At 40.1% G+C, this 20,211-nt stretch overlaps 1 protein-coding gene across 1 annotated transcript in view; it reads left to right on the top strand.

The window, feature by feature from the left end:
• The window catches only part of MYO16 (myosin XVI), a 432,588-nt gene that overhangs the window by 123,466 nt on the left and 288,911 nt on the right, over nucleotides 1–20,211 (top strand). The window contains exons 8-9 of the mRNA XM_024123222.3: nucleotides 6,664–6,739; nucleotides 9,843–9,996. Of these exons, the coding sequence (XP_023978990.2) occupies nucleotides 6,664–6,739; nucleotides 9,843–9,996 (230 nt within the window). The remainder of the gene's footprint in view (nucleotides 1–6,663; nucleotides 6,740–9,842; nucleotides 9,997–20,211) is intronic.

The raw sequence follows: 20,211 nt of genomic DNA on the forward strand, positions 1-20,211 counted from the left end.
ACCGGGGCACGAACCCGCGTCCCCTGCATCGGCAGGCGGACTCTCAACCACTGCGCCACCAGGGAAGCCCTAAGTTGGTGTGTTTTAAAACAACTGCTTCTGTTTACAAAAAATACTTATTTATGAAAGACCTGTAAAACTTGATGTAAGGCACATAAGCCCAATACAACTGCTGCTTCCTTCATAAAGCTTCCTGGAACTTTTGTCACACAAAAGTCATAAGCTAGAAGAATCACTGATGGATAAGGTAGAGGATGAGAGGATATCGGTATTCCACCCCATTACCTGTCACATTCCAAAAATTTCCCAAACTTTGGGTTTTCTGAAACTATGTTTTCAGCCTAGAGAAACATAGTCATGAACTTATATGGGAAATATGATTCAAAAGCTGCATTTACTTTGCAAAATGCAGAGTAATTAAGGTGAATGTTTTTATTACCGTATTCCCAGTGTACCAGCTACATTCCCAATGCTTACCATTTATTACTGATTAATGGTAAATTAATGAAGAAACAGTTTCCAATTGCTGCATTTTTTTTCAAAACCAGCTGCACAATATCGGACCCCAATTTTTAAAAAGCATAATTTTGGGGGGGTTCCTATTTTGTCTTCTATTTCCCAGACGCTCCTCCCACATGCACACACACACCATAGGTCATTCTGCACATCTCGGGGATTCAACCAGCTTTGCTCTGAGGATTTCCATGGCCCAGAACTGGCTCTAGCACCAGCCACCCCTCGCTGGCTGTAGGAGCCTAACCAGCCTTGCTGATTCTTCCTCCCTAGAGCCTGGCCCCAGGGTCTTCAATCACTGAGAACCATCAACTTCTGTTAAAAGAGGATTTTTACATAGCTTGGAAGATCGGTGAGAATGATTGAAGGCAAATGCATCAGACCATCTGTGCCCATGTGTCCAGGTCAATTGATCCAGCTGCTAGATTCACAGAGACAGATGTCCAACACACAGTTTTCCAGAAATGGCCATTGATAGTGTACAGATAAGGCAAATTTAAAAAACAATCTCACCTTTCCCCGCTGCTTCTCTAGAAAATGACTCGCCTTTAATTGAGTATTTTCTAAATCCTTCAACATTTTAGTGCCAAGGAGAGGGTCTGAAGATCATATGGCTTTTCCATTTTGCTCCATTAAACCTACTCAAATGGGGTCTCCATCAGAACGTACGCTCCAACACAGCAGAGGCTTTACCTGTGTTGCCCAGCATGCTTTTTTGGTGTCCAGCAGAGCAACTGAAGGGCTTGAATGGACAAATCCATCAGCCAAGAACTAGAAGCAAAGCTTTAACACTGAAAGGTAGAGTGGGGCTTTTCCGTTAGAATACATGACACCAAAACCAGTACTCTTCCTCGATTTAGATTCAAAAAACAATGAGAGATTTCTGTTAATAGAGGATTTTGAGTAAACTGTATCTTGATTATTTTGTCAAGAAAATACCATATGATGTCTTGAATTGTTTTTAAAAATTGTTCACCCATAAAAATACCATTTCATATTCATTTTGGAAATGATATTTTAGAAAGAGGTATTATTTGGATATCAATTTATAGGCATGGGAGATTTATAATTCTCTAAAGAAATTTACTGTAAATAAATATACCTCAGTTCAGGGAAAAAAACTTTAGAAATGCTAACATTTTAGAGAGACTAATGGCATTTTTACAGACCTTCATCACAACTTCAGTTTCTTATAAATATCTTACAAGTATAAATGCCTTTTGGAGAAGGCAGTCCATAATTTATAACAGTATTTATAATTGACTTGTATATTGGGATTTATAACTGACATGCATACATATTTTAAAACTTGACTTTATAAATATATTAACTTCTCCAGTGAGAAAAAAAGAGATGCATGTTCTCGTTTAAAACTAGGAACTGAATAAGTTATGTGAGCAGTAAGTCCTTTGATTTTACAATTTTTTATGAGTTGTACATAAAATAAAATTCGATTCTAGCCTTGTACATATTTTTAGTGTTTATAATAGGATTGGCGATGCTACAACAAAAGATGAGAAAATAATTGTACAAATGCTAAAATCTAAATCTCCTTCCCTTCAAAAGTATCTTGAATCACACAACCTGCGTATCTTGATGTTCAAAGGAGTCGTTTGTATTCTTATAAATACATTTTACCCAAGTACCTAAGAATTCAGATATATTCAGAGTTTTTATTCTTTAGATATGTCTTCTTCCATTGAAAAAAAAAAAACACTCTCTGGTACCCCGCTGAGCATCAAATATTGATAAACTCAGTGCTGGATCCTAGGTTCCCTGTCTTCTCAATGTTTATACGTCTTTAGGGAATCTCACACCTGCAACTTCAAATGCTCTACATGATCACAGCCTCCAAAGCCCTTTCTTGTTTTTCTGTCAAGTTCCCGGCCCATGAGGACCACTGCCTGGTGGGTAATCTCTATCAGTCTGCCCTCAAACCCAACTTGTGTACAAAGGGAATTATCGTCTTCTTTTCCCCAGTCTGTTGTCCCTTCTGTGTGTCACCATTTACTGATCACAAACCTGGGCATTATTGTTTTCCTGCCTCTCCCATAACTAAGAAACCACCGAGCCCACAGACTCCTCCCTAGTGAATAGCTTTGAGCTGTATGAGTTATAACCACAACCGATTAATCTGTACATCCTCACTGCCTCTGCCTTCACCCAGTGCATCAGCATCTCTGCCTCTGGATCAGCCCATCAGCCTCCTAGTGGAGTCCTCTCTCCCTCCTCCACTCCATTCTCAACAATGTGGCTACAGCGAGCTTTCTAAATGCAAATATAATGGAACTATTCGATCCACCATCCTTTCCATTGCTGCTGATATAAAATACCTACTCCATTACACATGAGTCCCCATGGGCCAGGAATTCTGCTTAATTCTCCCGCTGTTTTTCTCCTATTCCCCCCACCAGGTTGGAGGATATAGCTATACCGAACTTCTTTTGATTTCTGGAATATGCCACCGTGTACATCCTTTTCATGTTCTTTGCTTTTCTTGAAATTGTTGAGTGGTTAAATCTTCCCTGCCCTGCAGGACTCCCCTGAGATGTCAGTTCACTGGCTGTCTTTTCTACCTTCCTGGATCCCAGTGTGACACCCCCATCATGCACCCTATGTAGCACCTGTATCCTCCATACCACATCATTGCTTTTATTTGGAAATAAAAATTAACCCTAAATATAAGCAGTCTGCTGTAACATGATTTAAGTGTTATTGATATATTTTATGTTCTGTAAAACCAAACACTGATTTGCAGTGGACTTGTGGGAAAGCTAGCAATGGCGCAAACTATTTAAAATCTAGTTAATTTTATAATGAGAACACTCACAAGAGCAATAAATGATGGGTGGGGAGATACTTTGGAATGTCTGAGCAGAGTGCTTGCATGGGTGGAGAATGACTGGCAAATGTCACAAAAACAACAAAGCCACAGGTCAGAAAAGCCAGTCCCCTTCTAATCAATATAATAAACCAAGAAATGGAAAGACAAACTTAGGAAAAGCGAAAGAATAAAAATTCCAAAGGAATCTCCAAAATTAAAAAGAAAAATAGCATTGAAAACATAAAATATATAGGGAGATTTTTTACATAAGATATGTGAGATGTCTACACTGGAAACTATACAACAATATTATATAAATATAAACAATATAATTAAAAAGTAAAGAAGACCTAAATAAATGAGGTGGTAAGCCATATTCATGTGTTGAGACAGTGACTATTATTAGGATCTTGTTGCCGACCCTTTCAAGTTGGGCCCCAACAAGGGTCCTCCTGCCTGGCTTGCTGACACCAATAGAACAGGACGGAGTTGGTTCAGAAGCAAAGGGAAGCTTTATTCTTTTTAAAAAAAATTTTGAGGTATAGTTGATTTACAGTGTTGTGTTAATTTCTGCTGTACAGCAAAGTGATTCAGTTGTATATCTCTATATTCTTTTTCATATTCTTTTCCGTTGTGGTTTATTACAGGATATGGAATATGGTTCTCTGTGGGGAAGCTTTATTCTTTGATGGGAGGACGGAGAGGTGTGGGTGTGGCTGGTTATAGGGATCTCTCAGTGGGAGGGGCTGGAGTTCTGTGCGGGGGCGGGTAGCGCAGGTGCGTTTGTTGCTCACGGCTCCAGTGCCTGGTGCAGATATCTGCACACGGCCCGCCACCGCCATCTTGGACAAGGTGTGGTGGGCGGTGCTTCTGCGCACGGCCCTCCGAGCTGAGGGGTCCTGAGTGCAGCCGTTTGGCACCAGGAGCTCTGGTCTGAAGGGCTGGGTGCGAGGCTTCTGCCCGCGGCTCCCTGTGAGCCAGTGAAGCTAGACTAAGCACAGAAGAAGAGGTTAGACCTTGTCTTATCCCCTAGATTGCATCTTACTTCCCCCCCCTCCGGGACGCCAGTGGGTTTTGCTGAGAATCGTACCTGTGGAAGGCAGAATAGTGGCCCCCAAAGCTGTCCACACCCTGATCGCCAGAACCTGTCACTATGTTACCTGACAAGGCAGAAGAACTTTGCACCTGTGGTTAAGTTAAAGATCTCGACATGGGAAGGGATCTCCAGGTGGGCCCACTGTAATCACTGAGCCCCGAAGAGCAGAGACCCGTTCCTGGCTGAGGGTTGGTGGGAAATGCGACAATGGAAATGGTCGGAGAGGTGCGACACTGCTGGTCTGGAGATGAAGAAGGGGCCCCCAGCCAGGGAGTGTGGGCTCCTCTGGAAGCTGGAAAAGTCAGGACACAGATGCTCCCTTGGGGCCAGAAGGAAACAGTGCTGCCAGCGCCCTGGTTTTAACCCAGTGAGACCGGTGTCAGACTTCTGACCCTCAGAAGTGTAAGATAGTTATTATTTATTGTTTAAACCACTAAGTTTGTAATTTTTTATGGCAGCCATGTAAAGCTAATATAGCATTTATTTACTTCAAGCAATCCCAATCAAAATACTATAGCCTTTCTTACAGAAATTAAAAATTCATTCTAAGGTTTATATGGAAATGCAGAGGACCTATATAGACAAAATTATCTTGAAAAAATAATTAGATACTTTTTTCAAGAATATAAGTTTTTTACTTATTTCAAGACTGCCTCAAAAGCAGTTTAATAAGAAAAAATACTGCTGAGAAACAAAGGATGCTGGACTCAAATTAACCTTAAGCCTTTAGGTGCCATTTACAAAAATTCACTTGAGGTGGACCATAGACATAAAAGTTCAAATTATAAAGTTTTTAGAAGGAAATATATTATGATATTGTCATGGCCTTTGAGTAGTCAAAGAGTTATTTGAACCTAAAAAGCACTAACAACTAAAGAAAAAAAAATATATATGAAAGTTATGCATAAACAGAAGTAAAACAAATTTTAAAAATCCTGTTCACCAAAAGACATTTTTAGAAAGATGAATAGGCAAGCCATAGAATGGGAGGAATTATTGGTAGTACATATATCTGGCAAATGTATCTAGAACATATAGATCAATAATTCAAAGAAAAACACTTCAGTAATAAATGGGCAAAAAAATCTTGAATAGATATTTCACAAAAGAAAATATAAGAATGGAAATAAAGCACATGAGGGGGTGTTCAACATCATTGTCAGCAGGGAAATGCAAGTTAAACCACGCTGAGCTACTACTTCTTTCCCGGTATAGTAGCTCAATTTTTTAAAATGACAATATCAAGTGTTAGGGAGGATGTGAATCTAGCAATATGTAAATAGCTGTTGCAATGGCTTGAATGTCCACTGAGAGGAAGGTGGATAAATTGTGATGTATTTGTGCAATGCAGTTCTGTGCGGCCAAACAAACAAACGAAGCTTGGTTAAACCCATCACCTCAAAAATGCAATGTTAATTCATGAAAGCAAAGCACAGAAGAATATATACACCAGGATTTCATTTCTATAAATGAGACAAACAGATGAGACCAAAGCGATGTGTTGATTAGGGATACTTCTTAAGTAAGGTCTAAGCTTACAAAGAAAACATGGTAATGGTTAACATAAAATTCATGACGGTGGTCAACTCTGAGAAGTAGGAACAGAGATAATTTTGGAAAAGAACACACAAACATACTATGAATGACATTTAAAAAACTTGGGTGCACTGGACTCTATTTCATTATGTGCTCTTTCAACGGTACATATCCCTTATACATATGCTTTGTATGTACAATGTATTTTATAATAAACTTAAAAAAATATATTAATCTCTCATCAAGTTGCTTTATTCTTATAACTTGAGATGAAGTTTTTCTAATTGTCCATTGGACCTTAGGTTCATATTGTCCATGATGCTGTAATGGACGGAGAGTAACAAGAAGTGTGACTTTCACGAATTGTTAAATTAAAACAAAACACACTGTGACATGTGATTCCTCCCATTAGGTGCCCTAAAATAAAAGTGAAAGGCGTTAAGTGAACCTTTTCAAATCCTCAATGACTTAACCCACTTGATGAGTAATTTTTTATTTGAATGCATTAATTGCTGAAACAGTTTGAATGTCATTTAAAACAAAACAAAACAGGAAATGGAGAGAGTAAGAAACATCTAGCATAGTAGGTTATGCTAATGCATTCTCATTCCACCAGTGCCCCTGGAGGATAGCAACTGTGGATTATAAGTATCCAGCATAATCTTTCCTATTTCAATTACCTTTAACGTTTCAGGCAAACCTGGTGAAACTTCTTTTGATGCATCAGGCAAATCCACACCTATTGAACTGCAACGAGGAGAAGGCTTCAGGTAGGTTATGAGCATCCTGGACCACTGAGCAGTTACTGTCTTCTTCCCATCATATTGAAGTTGCTGACCCATCGCTGACACAGCTACAAAATGAGTCAGCCTCTCCTGAGATGCTCTGTGAAACCCAACCCAGTTCAAGCATGATTCACAAACTCCTGTGCACTGCTACGTTACAAGCATCTGTCAGAGAGCAGTTAAGTTTATAGGGACTTCATTGCAATGTGTTCTTTGGGCTTTAAATTTTCCTGGGCAGTGATTCCTGCGGTGTCACTTACTTTAAAATATATTTTTTCTGTTATTTAACTAGTTTCTCACCATACCAAATACATGCTTGTGCATTAGGGTATTTTTAAATGGTAAGAGTATTTTTTTCTGTGCAGATATTTATACTGCAAGCAATAGAGACTAACATTCTCAACCTCATTTAAAACTTTGAAAATCTTAATGTTACTTATTTTTTACTAAATATCTTTTTGAAATTTTCTAGAGTCCTTTTGACCACTCTTTAAAAAGTGGGTACATTAATTTTCTAGTTTTTAAAACTTGACAACAATGTTACTACCTGTAAGTTACTTTTGGTATATTAAAAATAAGAATTCTAAATAACAAAGAGAAAAGTCTTGCATAAGTAACAAAATAATGTAAAAATGTTGAAGGTATTAATTGAGCTGAATAACATAAATATACTTATTCTTCTTGTTTTTGTACCCCTACTAACCTGAAAGCACTTCACACCTGAGATTTCTTATTTCATGCGCTTCTAGGAGTATAATTACCCGATAAACCTCCCATTTAAGACAGAATGGGAGATTTGCTCTATTTCTTATTCTATTGGAATTAAGTATCATTGCTTAATGTTTATTGATCTTATTTGTTAAAAATAAATTGAAGATTTAACAAACTGTAAGATGGCTTAATAGTCTCAAACTTTAGAACCATGCTAATATTAATAATCGGGTAGTGATCTTACTATTATCTACAAAAATTTGCCTAATGGTAAATATTGGAAGAGTATATAGAAATTTGTAGCTTTCTCCTGTCTTTTTTCAAAAATATTTTTATTGTACATATAAACCCCGTCCTCTGTTAACTCTAGATCTAACAGGAGATCACATTTTTCCAGATCGTATTTCTGGCTTTTTTCCCCAGAGAATGGAATATATGATTGACCCTGGACTGCATGACCTCTGTCTATCACACTTTGACCTTTTAAGTCTAGTGTCAATTTCACCAAAACAGACACTCAAGGCAATTGACAATGACAGTCCCAGAGCCCCGAGAGTGACTAAGCTGCTGGTCTAGATTCCGCCCTGGCCGCCACAGGCCTAGTGTCTCATGACTCTCGTAGACAATTTTGCCCACGTTGGTCACGCAAAGCCTAGCATCAGTATAATCAGTTCTCCATGCCATGTTGGTCATGAGAGACACAGTGGTGGGACCATAGTAGGCTCTCAGTAAACACGTGTTGATTAGTTTCAGGTAGATGCAGGATATACCAACAACAAGAAGAAGGAAACACATAAAATGATAGTGCAGAAAACAATAAACTAGACACCCGTATTGTGGCCGAGCACATGAAAATCATCATCAGTGCTATATATTTTTAAAAAATTTTTATTGGAATATAGTCGCTTTACTGTGTTGTGTTAGTTTCTGCTGTACAGCAAAGTGAATCAGCTATACATATACATATATCCCCTCTTTTTTGGCTTTCCATCCCATTTAGGTCACCACAGAGCACTGAGTAGAGTTCCCTGTGCTATATATACAGTAGGTTCTCATTAGTTATCTATTTTATACAGCGTATCAATAGTGTATGTATGTCAATCCCAATCTCCCAATTCACCCCACCACCGCTTCCCCCTTGGTATCCATACACTTGTTCTCTACGTTTGTGTCTCTAGTTCTGCTTTGTAAATGAGATCCTCTATACCAATTTTTTCAGATTCCACATATATGAGTTAATATACGATAATTGTTTTTCTCTTTCTGACTTATTTCACTCTGTATGACAGTCTCTAGGTCCATCCACGTCTCTACAAGTGACCCTTTTTATGGCTGAGTAATACAGTATTATGTTCTTGTTATTTTGTGCTTGAATTTGAAATGGACACACACAAAATTATCTGAGGGATAAAAGCAGTTTGAGGTATAGCTGTTACTTGCTATGGAAATAATCTCCCAAGAAGAGGACGCTGAGCCGTCTCCTACTCATTACGCAGATATGATTTAATCTAAAGCAAATGATGATAAAATCCTGGCATAAATATCTTCTTGTGGTAGCTGAATTACCTCACTCAGCCCATAAAGCCACATAACTCAAGTTCATGGACACAAGAGGTCACGCAGTTTAGTCGTGGGGATTGGAAAGGAGTAGCCACAGCCATTAGGTTCTTGGTTGTTATTAATGTGATTTTTCTTCAGGATGTATTGATTTTCACTTTCAGTTGTTAGTAAGCGTAAATTTGATTAATGCACAGCTGTATTGCTGCCCAAATATGTTCAGATGTCACTGTTAACATGTAAGGAAATATAATTATTTTTATTTCAGATTGAAAAAGAAATCCCACCAGATCACAGAGAGAGGCCAGATCCACTGTTTTAAAAACACAACCGAGTCGTTATTTGTACAGCTACCCAGTTAGTAGAATGCTTACAGAATGCCTACTACACGTTTTATAAGAACCCAGTCACTGGGGAGGTATAGCTCTTTTCCTCTTTGGATTCACATTCACCATGATGAAGGAAGACTTTCATGGAGAATAAAACGACATTAAGTTCTCTCAAGCTTAGCTTCTCAGTGATTTCACATTTTACCTGTGACCACTCAGTGAATATTATTTTTATATTATGTCATTTAATAATTTTATATTATGTCATTTTATATTACGTCATGTAATTAAATATGCCACTGATGTAACATAAAATAGTCTTTAAAAATGGTGGCACTGCCATTTTATTCCCACCGTAAACTTTTAATGTTTTTTGTTTTGCTTCATGTGTTGATAAAGTTTAGCATGTTACATATCAGAATGATTGAAAGTAAATCGTTTTGTGGGCTGTTCCCACTCACTGGTTCTGATCGCCTTATTGTTACTCGTAGATGTTGCCGCATCTGAGTTTATTGAGGAAATGCTGCTGAAAGCCGAGTCTGCCTGGGAAGGAAGAATGCAAGAGCCTTCCTGTGTTCAGACCTTGGCCCAAGAGGAACCCTATGAAGAGATCATCCCTGACCTTCCAGCCCTTCCCAGCAAGCTGTAAGTGCCTTCTCCCTAGTGATAAAGTCATAGACCTTGGTCCTTGAGGAGTTAGTTATTCTCCTTTGTCACCCTCTCTCGTCACCATTTTTCAATCAGTATTAAGTCTGTCTCTCAGACTTAACTCTAGTTGCAGCAAACGGGGGCCACTCTCCGTTACGCTGCACGGGCTTTTCACTGCAGTGGCCTCTCTTACCGTGGAGCACAGGCTCTAAGCACGCGGGCTTCAATGGTTGTGGCGCACGGGCTTTGTTGCTCCGCGGCACGTGGGATCTTCCCGGACCAGGGCTCGAACCCGTGTCCCCTGCATTGGCAGGTGGGTTTTTAACCACTGCGCCACCAGGAGAGCCCATGGTGGCTTATCTTTGCCCAACCGGTTCTGTCTTAGGTTAACCCGCAGGAAAAAAAAAAAAAAAAGAACATTCCTAATTGTAGATCATTGTCAAAGTTCCTCCTGTATCAATAGGTGTTGATCTGAAGTGGTCAGTATTCAGAGAATGAGAAACAGATAACATTAAGGAAATATAAAGGTTTTCTGTTGGCGCGGCAGCAGTGGCCCCGCATCTGAACCCCAGAAGAAAGGCAGGTGATACACTGGCCACTGCCTGTCTGTAACACCAGGAACTAAGACACCAGGATTCAGTGCATGCTGAGTCTTGGCCTTTCCTACACAGGTACATCAGTTCTGCTAAGCCTGGCAGCATCCCGTCCCATGATTTAGGGAGATCCAACTTTTGTTCCCGGCCTCTGTTGTTAGGAAGCTTTGGAGAATGTCTGGACCCTGATAACTTGGACTTTAACCCAGAGCTCTGCTCTGATGTTAAATAGAACATCTTCTAGCCACTTGGCCACCAAGGAGCCCTTTTTTTTTTTTTTTTTTTTTTTTTTTTTTGTGGTATGCGGGCCTCCCTCCGCTGTGGCCTCTCCCGTTGCGGAGCACAGGCTCCGGACGCGCAGGCTCAGCGGCCATGGCTCACGGGCTTAGTTGCTCCGCGGCATGTGGGATCCTCCCAGACCGGGGCGCGAACCCGGTTCCCCTGCATCGGCAGGCGGACGCGCAATCACTGCGCCACCAGGGAAGCCCCAAGGAGCCCTTTTAAATTTCTCCGGGCAGAGCTGAGATGGCAGGTGCTCTATCCTGATCCTATAAAATGGACGTCGGCTGGGAGGGAACCTTTCAAAATGATATTATTTTAAGCTCTATCAGTACTTTTTAGTGGCAGAGTTGAGCATCACTTGGGAGAATGTGTAGGAGGAACACCAGGGGCTTTATTCGGATTCCTGTTGTCCAGTCTTTAGTGCTGGACCAAACTTGCAAAGGCCTCTCGGCAGAGCATAGGCCCTGTAGTTATTAGGGACCCCCCCCCATACACATTCCTGTGTTAACTTGGACCAATTCAGCAAAACAGAGCCCTTGGCACAGTTTGATCCACCTTCCTTAGAAAGTAGGTTCACACACTTCTTGGTGTGGCTACCATACTAGCTACTCATATATTATCCAATTTTCCCTTTACGTGTACTAGTAAGCCCCAAGCAGTGCCTTGTGTTTACTAAATCTAGTGAGTCTAACTGGGTAGGGCTTCTAGGAACGCTGTTGTTCTCCTGAGTAAAGGGACAGATTTATCTGGTCAGCCTTGTTGTTTTGCGCCCTTCTAATACCATCCTGCCTGGGACATAAATGTGTTACCTGGAGATGCCAAGTGTTTCTGAAACCAAAGGATGAAAGTGACTTGCTAAGAATACAGAACAGGAACCTACAAGGAATCAAGGTCCTGGAAGATCTCCTTGAGGTGGTTAGCATTCCTGAGCTGTATATTTCTGGCTTTCTTGTTTTATGAGAAAAATAACCCTTCATTTCCTTACGATACTAGCCTTAGTTTCAGACTGATGCAGCCAAATGCAATACTGCCTGATACCATAGCTATTATACCCTTGGGGTGCCTTACTTGGGGCGTCTTACTTGGGGTCCCATGCCCCACTCAGAAAACTTGTAGTAATGATAATACTCTGACTCTCCAGTGTGTCTTAATGTTCCCTGTGGCTTTTTATGACCTTAACAACTTTTTAATCCAACACTATCAGAAGTTTCCTATAACTAGAGTGACCAAATGTCCTGGTTTGGTCCAGTACTAGTGAATGCCTATTTACCTAGCATAACTATCAATAAAGCTCTCTTTCAGCTTAAAAGTGTTCTAATTGGCAATTTATACTCTACTTATGTAGAATCAGGGAACACTGGGATAAAATTTCTTGTGTGGTTTCATTTCAGGTTAATATTTTAAAGAAAGTAATTAAATGGACAGTTATTTCAACACTGCTAATTCATATTGCCCTTTAGAGTATAAAGGGCTTTTGCATCTAAAACCTCATTTGATATATGCAAAATTCTTTCTTTTAATAATAAATTCTACAGGACATCCAACCTGTTTCCTAATCAAATATTATGACTACATTGCTAAAAATCTGAAGAATGCAGCTACAAAGTTTTGCTAAAGCTGTCAGTCAATTCCCTAAGAATTTACGCTTGGGAAGGGATTCTATAGTCTAGTAGGGGACAGAGAGAAATGTCAGAATATAGGGACATAATGAGACACTGAGAATTGTTTAATCTAGTTTCAGTTTAAACCATTCACACTATCCCTCAGACATTGTTGGGCAATTAGTCAGCCTTCCAATATTGGTTGAGAAGTAGACTCTCTTTGGGTGAAGGTGGAGGGAAAGGGTAGACATTCCATTTCTATTTCTTTTCTACATTGGAAACAGCTCCATTGATGAGCACGCACTACCTTTTAAGGTGGCTTGTTCCATCCACTGCCACATACCCTCATTATTTTCTTCTCTTATATTATAGACTGAGTGTGAGTGTGTGTGTGTGTGTGTGTGTGTGTGTGTGTTCTGGTGCTTTTGTGCTGCCAACTTAAGTAAGCTGTATCAAATTATATCAAATTTACTTATTAAAAAATGTAGTATATCATTAAACATCTCTTTGATTTAAATAAATGATAACGTTATTTCATATAAATATCATTCATTATATACCTATTCAGCAAAATAAATGCATGCTAGCAAGTCACTTCTAGCAAATGTAACTCGTGACATATTTAGAAACTCCCTTCGTAATGCATAGAGCTTCTGGATTCAACTTATTTTAAATTAGAGATTTTTAAAAATTTCTTTGCAAATATCTGTTTAGAACTACTGAGATGAATGAGATGTCTTAAAAACAATATAATTTCCAATCCAACCACAAGCGGCACGTTGAAATTTTTATTTATGTTTTAAAGACAAGTCATAGTTTACCAAAATGGTTTTTTAAATTGTAAGTATTTTCTCTTACAAAAACTAAAGTCATTTTTTGGGGGGGCAAAGATAGCAATTAATTCGAAACTCTCCAAGAACCGTTTCATTCAACATTAATCTTTGGATCATTATTTTATTTTATTGATGCAGAGAAACCCCAATTCCCTTTACTAAATAATTTATGTAGCCATGTTCCTAGGATTAAAATTGAGAACCATCTATTTGGTCCATTACTTTAACCACCAAAATAACTGAGTCACATATGCCATTTCTTCACATTTGTTTCCATTAAATTTTTTCCCTGATTGGCCTAATATATCTCAATATCGTCAATTTTATTTGTTTTCTTTAGTTTTCTAAAATTGCTTTAGTTATAATGGGCAATAACTGTCGCCTTCGTTGGTTTTATTATGTTCCTGTTTCGATTTTCAGAAATAAAATTCTAGTTCCTACAGGCACATTTGCTCTGCATGAAATGCTTTTTATGTTTATAGAAATAAGTAAGTCTTGAATAAATTCAGTAGAGTTTAGAAATCGGGTGTCTGCTGGTATAGTCCATCTAATTTCTCCCTCATCAAGTTAAAGTTATCTCGCCTGCATTAATCTAAAGTACCCTTTAGACTTCATAGCTCTTTCATTTTCTTTATGTTTATGGAGTCTGCCTTACCAAAAGCCTTCTTTTAGAAAATATACTATTCAATCCTGTTTTTTTCTTTCCTGCTGATAAATGTCTAGCCCTAATAATTACTTTTTTAACAATCAGAATACTTTCTTCCTTGAAGAAAATGTGGAAAGTGCAGAATAACATATAGAAGCATGAAAATAATCTCTCATTAGTGTCGAAGAAAAATTGCACCAGAAAAGTTAAAGAGACAGGCAAGACTTTATTCAAGAATATAGCATTAGGGAAGAGATACTGAGCTCAACTCCCTGAAACTAAAGGCCAGAAAGCTTGTCAGCGCTGGGCTTAGAGGAAAACTGCTGAAGGAAATTATCCAGGGGTTGGTCAGAGTGGTGAGGCATGAGTTTATTCACTGCTGTTTATGGAAGTTAGGCTCCTGGCCTCCCACAGAGACTGGGAGACAAGCGCTCCATCTTTCACGGTGATTGCTTCTCAAACGGGTGGCTCTCAGGTCCTGGAGAGACAATCCTCCTCGGGTTGTAAGCCTGGGAGGGGTTTACATCTCATAGGGGCGGAGAAAACAATTTACAATTGTAAATTCTTTAAAGTAAGTTCTCTAAGAAGGGAGAGGTCAGGGCAGTAGCGTGGCGAGAAGCTTGTCTAAAGTTCAGTTAAGATGAGGGGAATGAATGGTACCTCCTTCTTCCGCATTAGTCCACCTTTTTGGTGCAACTACTGTCTATTCATTGGGCATATTTCTTTGTATCCTGTATACGTTTCTTGTTTATTAAGTTGAATTCTTCTTCTTTCTATATAATTACAACTTTTTAAAAAATTAATCTTATATCATAAATATTTTGCCATAATTGATAAAGGTTTAATGATTATTAAAATACCAATGATTCCTTTAAGATGATTCCTTTTTCTAGAAGAATCGCATTTTAATACATGTTTATATTCTACAAATGGATAATCAGTGATAATTTAAATATATAGAAATTAACATATGAATGCTATCGTTAATCACAATGATTATGGATGAAACATGTTTCATGTAAAAATTAGAATAGAAACCTAAAGAAAAATTGTTCCATATGAATGAGAGTATTTGTAACCAGCTGCTTGCAGTTATTGTTAGTAGTAGATCCTAGAGTGTATAACCTATGATATTAGCGAGTGTATACATGGTTTTTTAAAATGCAGGTGAAAAAGCACGTAAAGAGAGATTATGTGTTAGTGTCATAGAACTATAGGACTTGAAATACATTTAGATATTCTAGTTCCTGCACTTAGCAAAGGTGGAACTGTGGGGAGATTTTGAAGTTCTTAGAAGGTCAGGTAGTAGCCAAATTGAGGTAAAAACTGACTTAGAATGAGGTCACTGTATTCCTGGACCAATCTTCTTTTCAAGTGTGTCTTTCAAGGAGCCTGCTATTAACACTGCGATTAGATTTGGGATACAAAAGGAGTATTTCAGCTGTTTTAGTAGACTCACCAGTTCTTCCTTTTAGAAATCCTTTATAGTTGATTTTACTTATTTTATAAACTATCTTTCTAGTTTTTACCTTGACTAATCTAACTACTGCTTTATTAATTGCTATACACTCAGAAGATTCATTGTTTCCAAAAGCTCTCTTTAGTTTTTTTGTCATTGTTGTTGTTTGCTTTTTAATTTCTTGGCAATGCAGAAAAGGGAGACGGTCGGTCTAAGGGGAGATAAGGAAGGAAATATTTTGGTAGGTGTGAGGGTGGACTTTTAGATGTAGGCAGTGTGACACGGTGGTTGAGAACACAGACTCTGAAGCTCAAGCCCCAGCTTCGCTACTGCTCGCTGTGTGTCCAGAGCGTGTTCTTCCCCTCTCTGGCCCTCAGTTTACTCATCTACAGAATGGGCATAAATATAACGTATACCTTATGGTATTGTTGTTAAAGAGTTAATATGTGTGTAGTACTTAGAACAGAGATGGTCATACATTCAGTGCCATATAATTGTTAAAATGATTTGCAAGTGTTTTACTCAAATTATAGTAAATATCAGAGAACCGCAACTGTCTTCAAATAGCTGAAGGGCTCTCAAGTCAAAGAAGCACAAGGCGTGCTGCTGGAGCTCCAGGTGTGATGAATAGAAGGGAGAGTAGAGAGGCCTTGTTCCAGTGTTGCGCAGGGAAGAAATACAGCCTCTTTGAAGGTTGTGAAGACCTTATTACTTGATGGTCTTCAAGCAGATCTGGATGTGAGCATTTTTAAGCATTCCCTTTATATAGTAAATTTTTAAAATGAATAATATAGCATTGGGAGGGACGCCCACCGTGGGCCGTGAGCCACCTCCATGTTCTTGCTCAGTTGGTCAGACTGCAGGGCATATGCAGTTAGTCACACCAGCTACTGGATGGCTGGAGGAGACCGCAGCGCCGGGTCCCTGGCTTCTCTTCTACTGGGCACAGTGTGCCGCTTGCTCAAAGAGTTCTTGCTTCTTGCGCAGTTTTCTCTCCTGCAACGCGACACGATGCACGAAGGGTAGCCGTCCACTTAGGTCCATCTGTGTTGCCCGCTCCCACCCCCCATGGGACGGGGGGCAAGGAGAACTGGTGCCCACAGGAAGCGTGGATTCTGTTTGCCGTGAGCAGTAAGTCCTCTGTCTGTTAACCCAGCATCTCTCGTCTTCTGCATCTGTCCATACAAGAGTAATAGGCTAACCTGTTAGCTTGTAAGTAGATTCCCAGAAACTTCAGCTAATACCGTTGCCTGCTTATTACCAGGGTCATTGAGCTAAGCCCTTGATGTGCATTATGTTGGTAATCCGTCACTCCGGACCTGTTTTTCAGTTGCTTTTACAGAATGGTTATGTAACCAGCCCGAGGTGGCCGAGCCAGGCATCAAACTTCGTAGCTTTTCTGACTCAAAAATGTATGCTTGTTGCAGCTCTACTATACCATGCCGCCTCTTTTAAATATATGATCCCCTGCCCCGTTGCCTACTTGAAAATATCGTCATTGACTACAGCACTACAGAACATCATCATCCAGAGTTCAGAGGAAGTAAACTGACCTCACATTTCTGTAAACGTGTTCTTCAGCTATTCCCGATTTTGCCTCAGACCTGGACCTAATTCAGCCCGTTCGTTAGTCTGTCTTTATTCCCATTTTCCTAGACTCCAGCACGGCTGGAAGGTGGCACAGAGATGGGCTGCGGAACAGTGAATGAGACTTGTGGTTACTGAAGGGAGTCCTTCAAATTATTCCCTTCCTCCCCATCAGGGTTAATCTAAAACAATCATTTGTATTCCTATAGACTAACAACTAGAGATTGAAATAAAAATACATTGGTAGTGGCATAAAACACGCAATGTATCAGAATACATCTAACAAATTATTTGCAAGATTTTAATGCTGAAAACTACAAAATACTGATGAGAAAGTTAATGAAGATCAAAATAAATGGAGAAATATACTGTGTTTATGGATGACAAAATTTGACATTGTTATTAAGTAAATTCTCCCCAAATTAACTTATATTTTGAACACAATGCTAATCAAAATTCCAGAAATTTTTATCAAAACTGACAAATAGATTCTAAAATGTATATGAAAATGCTAAACCTCAAATGGCCTCAGTAATTTTGAAAAAGAAGACAAAGTTGGATGACTCACATTGCCTGATTTCAAGTCTTACTCTGAAAGTACATTACTCAAGAAAATGTAATATTGGTGTAAGAATAGGCTATTGTATCAGCGGAATACAATGGAGTGTCCCAAAGTAGGCCTGCACACATATGGTCAGTTGATTTTCAATAAAGGTGTCCAGGTAATTGGATGAGGACAGATGTTCTTTTCAAAACTGATGCTGGAACATTTGGACAGCAATACGAAGAAATAACGAAACTTGACCCATATACAGCGCCATATAAAAAAAGCTACTCATAATGAATTGTAGACGTAAGTGTGAAGCATTAAAACTATAACATTTCTGGAATAAAACCTAGGAGAAAACTCTATTGACCTTGGGTTTGGGAAAGAATTTTTAGATAAGATACAAGAGGCACCAACCATAAGAGAAAAAATATTCCTTGAAACTTACTGTTAAAAAAATAAAGACAAGATACATACTGGGAGAAAATATTTGCCACATGTGTATCTGATAAAGGACTCGAATCCAAAATATATAAACTCAATAATATGACACCAAAGAATCCAGTAAAAAAAAAAAAAAAGATTCTTGTGTCAAAAAACCACATTGAAATGCAAATAAAAGCCACAGGGAGAAGCCACTAACACACCCACTGGAATGGATTAAAAAAACAACAAAAAAGAGGCGAGACTGCAGGCCAGATGGCGGAAGAGTAAGACGCGGAGATCACCTTCCTCCTCACAGATACATCAGAAATACAGCTACACGTGGAACTTCTCCTATAGAACACCCAAAAAAAAGGATTCTTGTGTCAAAAAACCACATTGAAATGCAAATAAAAGCCACAGGGAGAAGCCACTAACACACCCACTGGAATGGATTAAAAAAACAACAAAAAAGAGGCGAGACTGCAGGCCAGATGGCGGAAGAGTAAGACGCGGAGATCACCTTCCTCCTCACAGATACATCAGAAATACAGCTACACGTGGAACTTCTCCTATAGAACACCCACCGAACGCTGGCAGAAGACCACAGACCTCACAAAAGGCAAGAAACAAACTGTCAAACTATGAAGACAATCTTTAAAGCAGCAGGAGAAAAGTACTCATCACGCAGAAGGAATCTTCAATAAGATTATCATTGCATTTCTCAGTAGAAATATTGTAGGCCATAAGGCAGCAGGACAATAATATTTAAAGTGCTGAAGGAAAAAAAACTGTCAAGAATACTATATGTGGCAAAACTGTCCTTCAAAAAAATGAGGGAGAGTTGGATCCCAGGGAAAGGTCTGGAGTTGGCAGAGTGTAAACAGCCTGAAGGGGCTAGTGCGCCACGGCTAGCCGGGAGGGAGTCCGGGAGAAGTCTGGAGCTGCCGAAGAGGCAAGAGACCTTTTCTTCCCTCTTTGCTTCCTGGTGCGCTAGGAAGGGGTTTAAGCGCGCCGCTTAAAGGAGCTCCAGAAACTGGCACGGAGCTGCCGAAGAGACAAGAGACTTTTTTTTTTGCCTCTTTGTCTCCTGGTGCGAGAGGAGAGGGGATTAAGCGCACCGCGTAAAGGAGCTCCAGAAACGGGCGCGAGCCGCGGCTGTCGGCGCGGACAGCAGAGACGGGCGTGGGACGCTAGGGTTGCTGCTGCCGCCACCAAGAGGCCTGTGTGCGAGCACAGGTCACTCTCCACACCGCCCCTCCCGGGAGCTCGTGCAGCCCGCCACTGCCGGGGCCCCGGGATCCAGGGACAGCTTCCCCGGGAGAGCGCGTGGTGCGCCTCGGGCCGGTGCAGCGTCAAGCCGGCCCCTGCCGCCGCAGGCTCGCCCCGCATCCGTGCCCCTCCCTCCCCCCGGCCTGTGCCAGAGCCCCTGAATCAGCTGCTCCTTTAACCCCGTCCTGTCTGAGCGAAGGGCAGACGCCCTCGGACGACCTACACGCAGAGGCGGGGCCAAGTCCAAAGCTGAACCCCAGGAGCTGTGCGAACAAAGAGGAGAGGGGGAGGTCTCTCCCAGCAGCCTCAGAAGCAGCAGATTAAAGCTCCACAATCAACTTGAAGTGCCCTGCATCAGTGGAAAACCTGAATAGACAGCGAAATATCCCAAGTTGAGGAGGTGGACTTTGGGAGCAAGATATACTATTATTTTCCCCTTTTTTCTTGTTGTGAGTGTGTATGTGTGTGCTGCTGTGTGAGATTTGGTCTGTAGAGCTTGGTTTCCACCATTTGTCCTATGGTTAGACCGACCCGTTTTTTGTTTTTCTAATAGAAATTTTTCTTCTTAATAATTATTTTTATTTTTTTATTTTTTATTTTAATAACTATATTTTATTCTACTTTATTTTTTCTTCTCCCTTTCTTTCTTCCTTTCTTCCTTCCTTTCTTCCCTCCTTCCCTCCTTTCTTCCTTCCTTCCTCCCTTCCTTCCTTCCTTTCTTCCTCCCTTTCTTCCTCCCTTTCTTCCTCCCTTCCTTCCTCCCTTTCTTCCTCCCTTCCTTCCTCTCTTCCTTCCTCCCTTTCTTCCGCTCCTCCTTCCTTTCTTGCTTCCTTGCTTCCTTTCTTCCTTCCTTCCTTTATCCTTCCTCCCTCCCTTTCTTCCTTCCTTCCTTCCTTCTTTCCCTCCCTCCCTCCCTCCTTCCTTCCTTCCTTCCTTCCTTCCTTTTCTTTACTTTCTATTTTTTTCTCC

This window comes from Physeter macrocephalus, chromosome 13, assembly GCF_002837175.3.
Source record: "Physeter macrocephalus isolate SW-GA chromosome 13, ASM283717v5, whole genome shotgun sequence".
Classification (NCBI taxonomy): Eukaryota; Metazoa; Chordata; class Mammalia; order Artiodactyla; family Physeteridae; genus Physeter; species Physeter macrocephalus.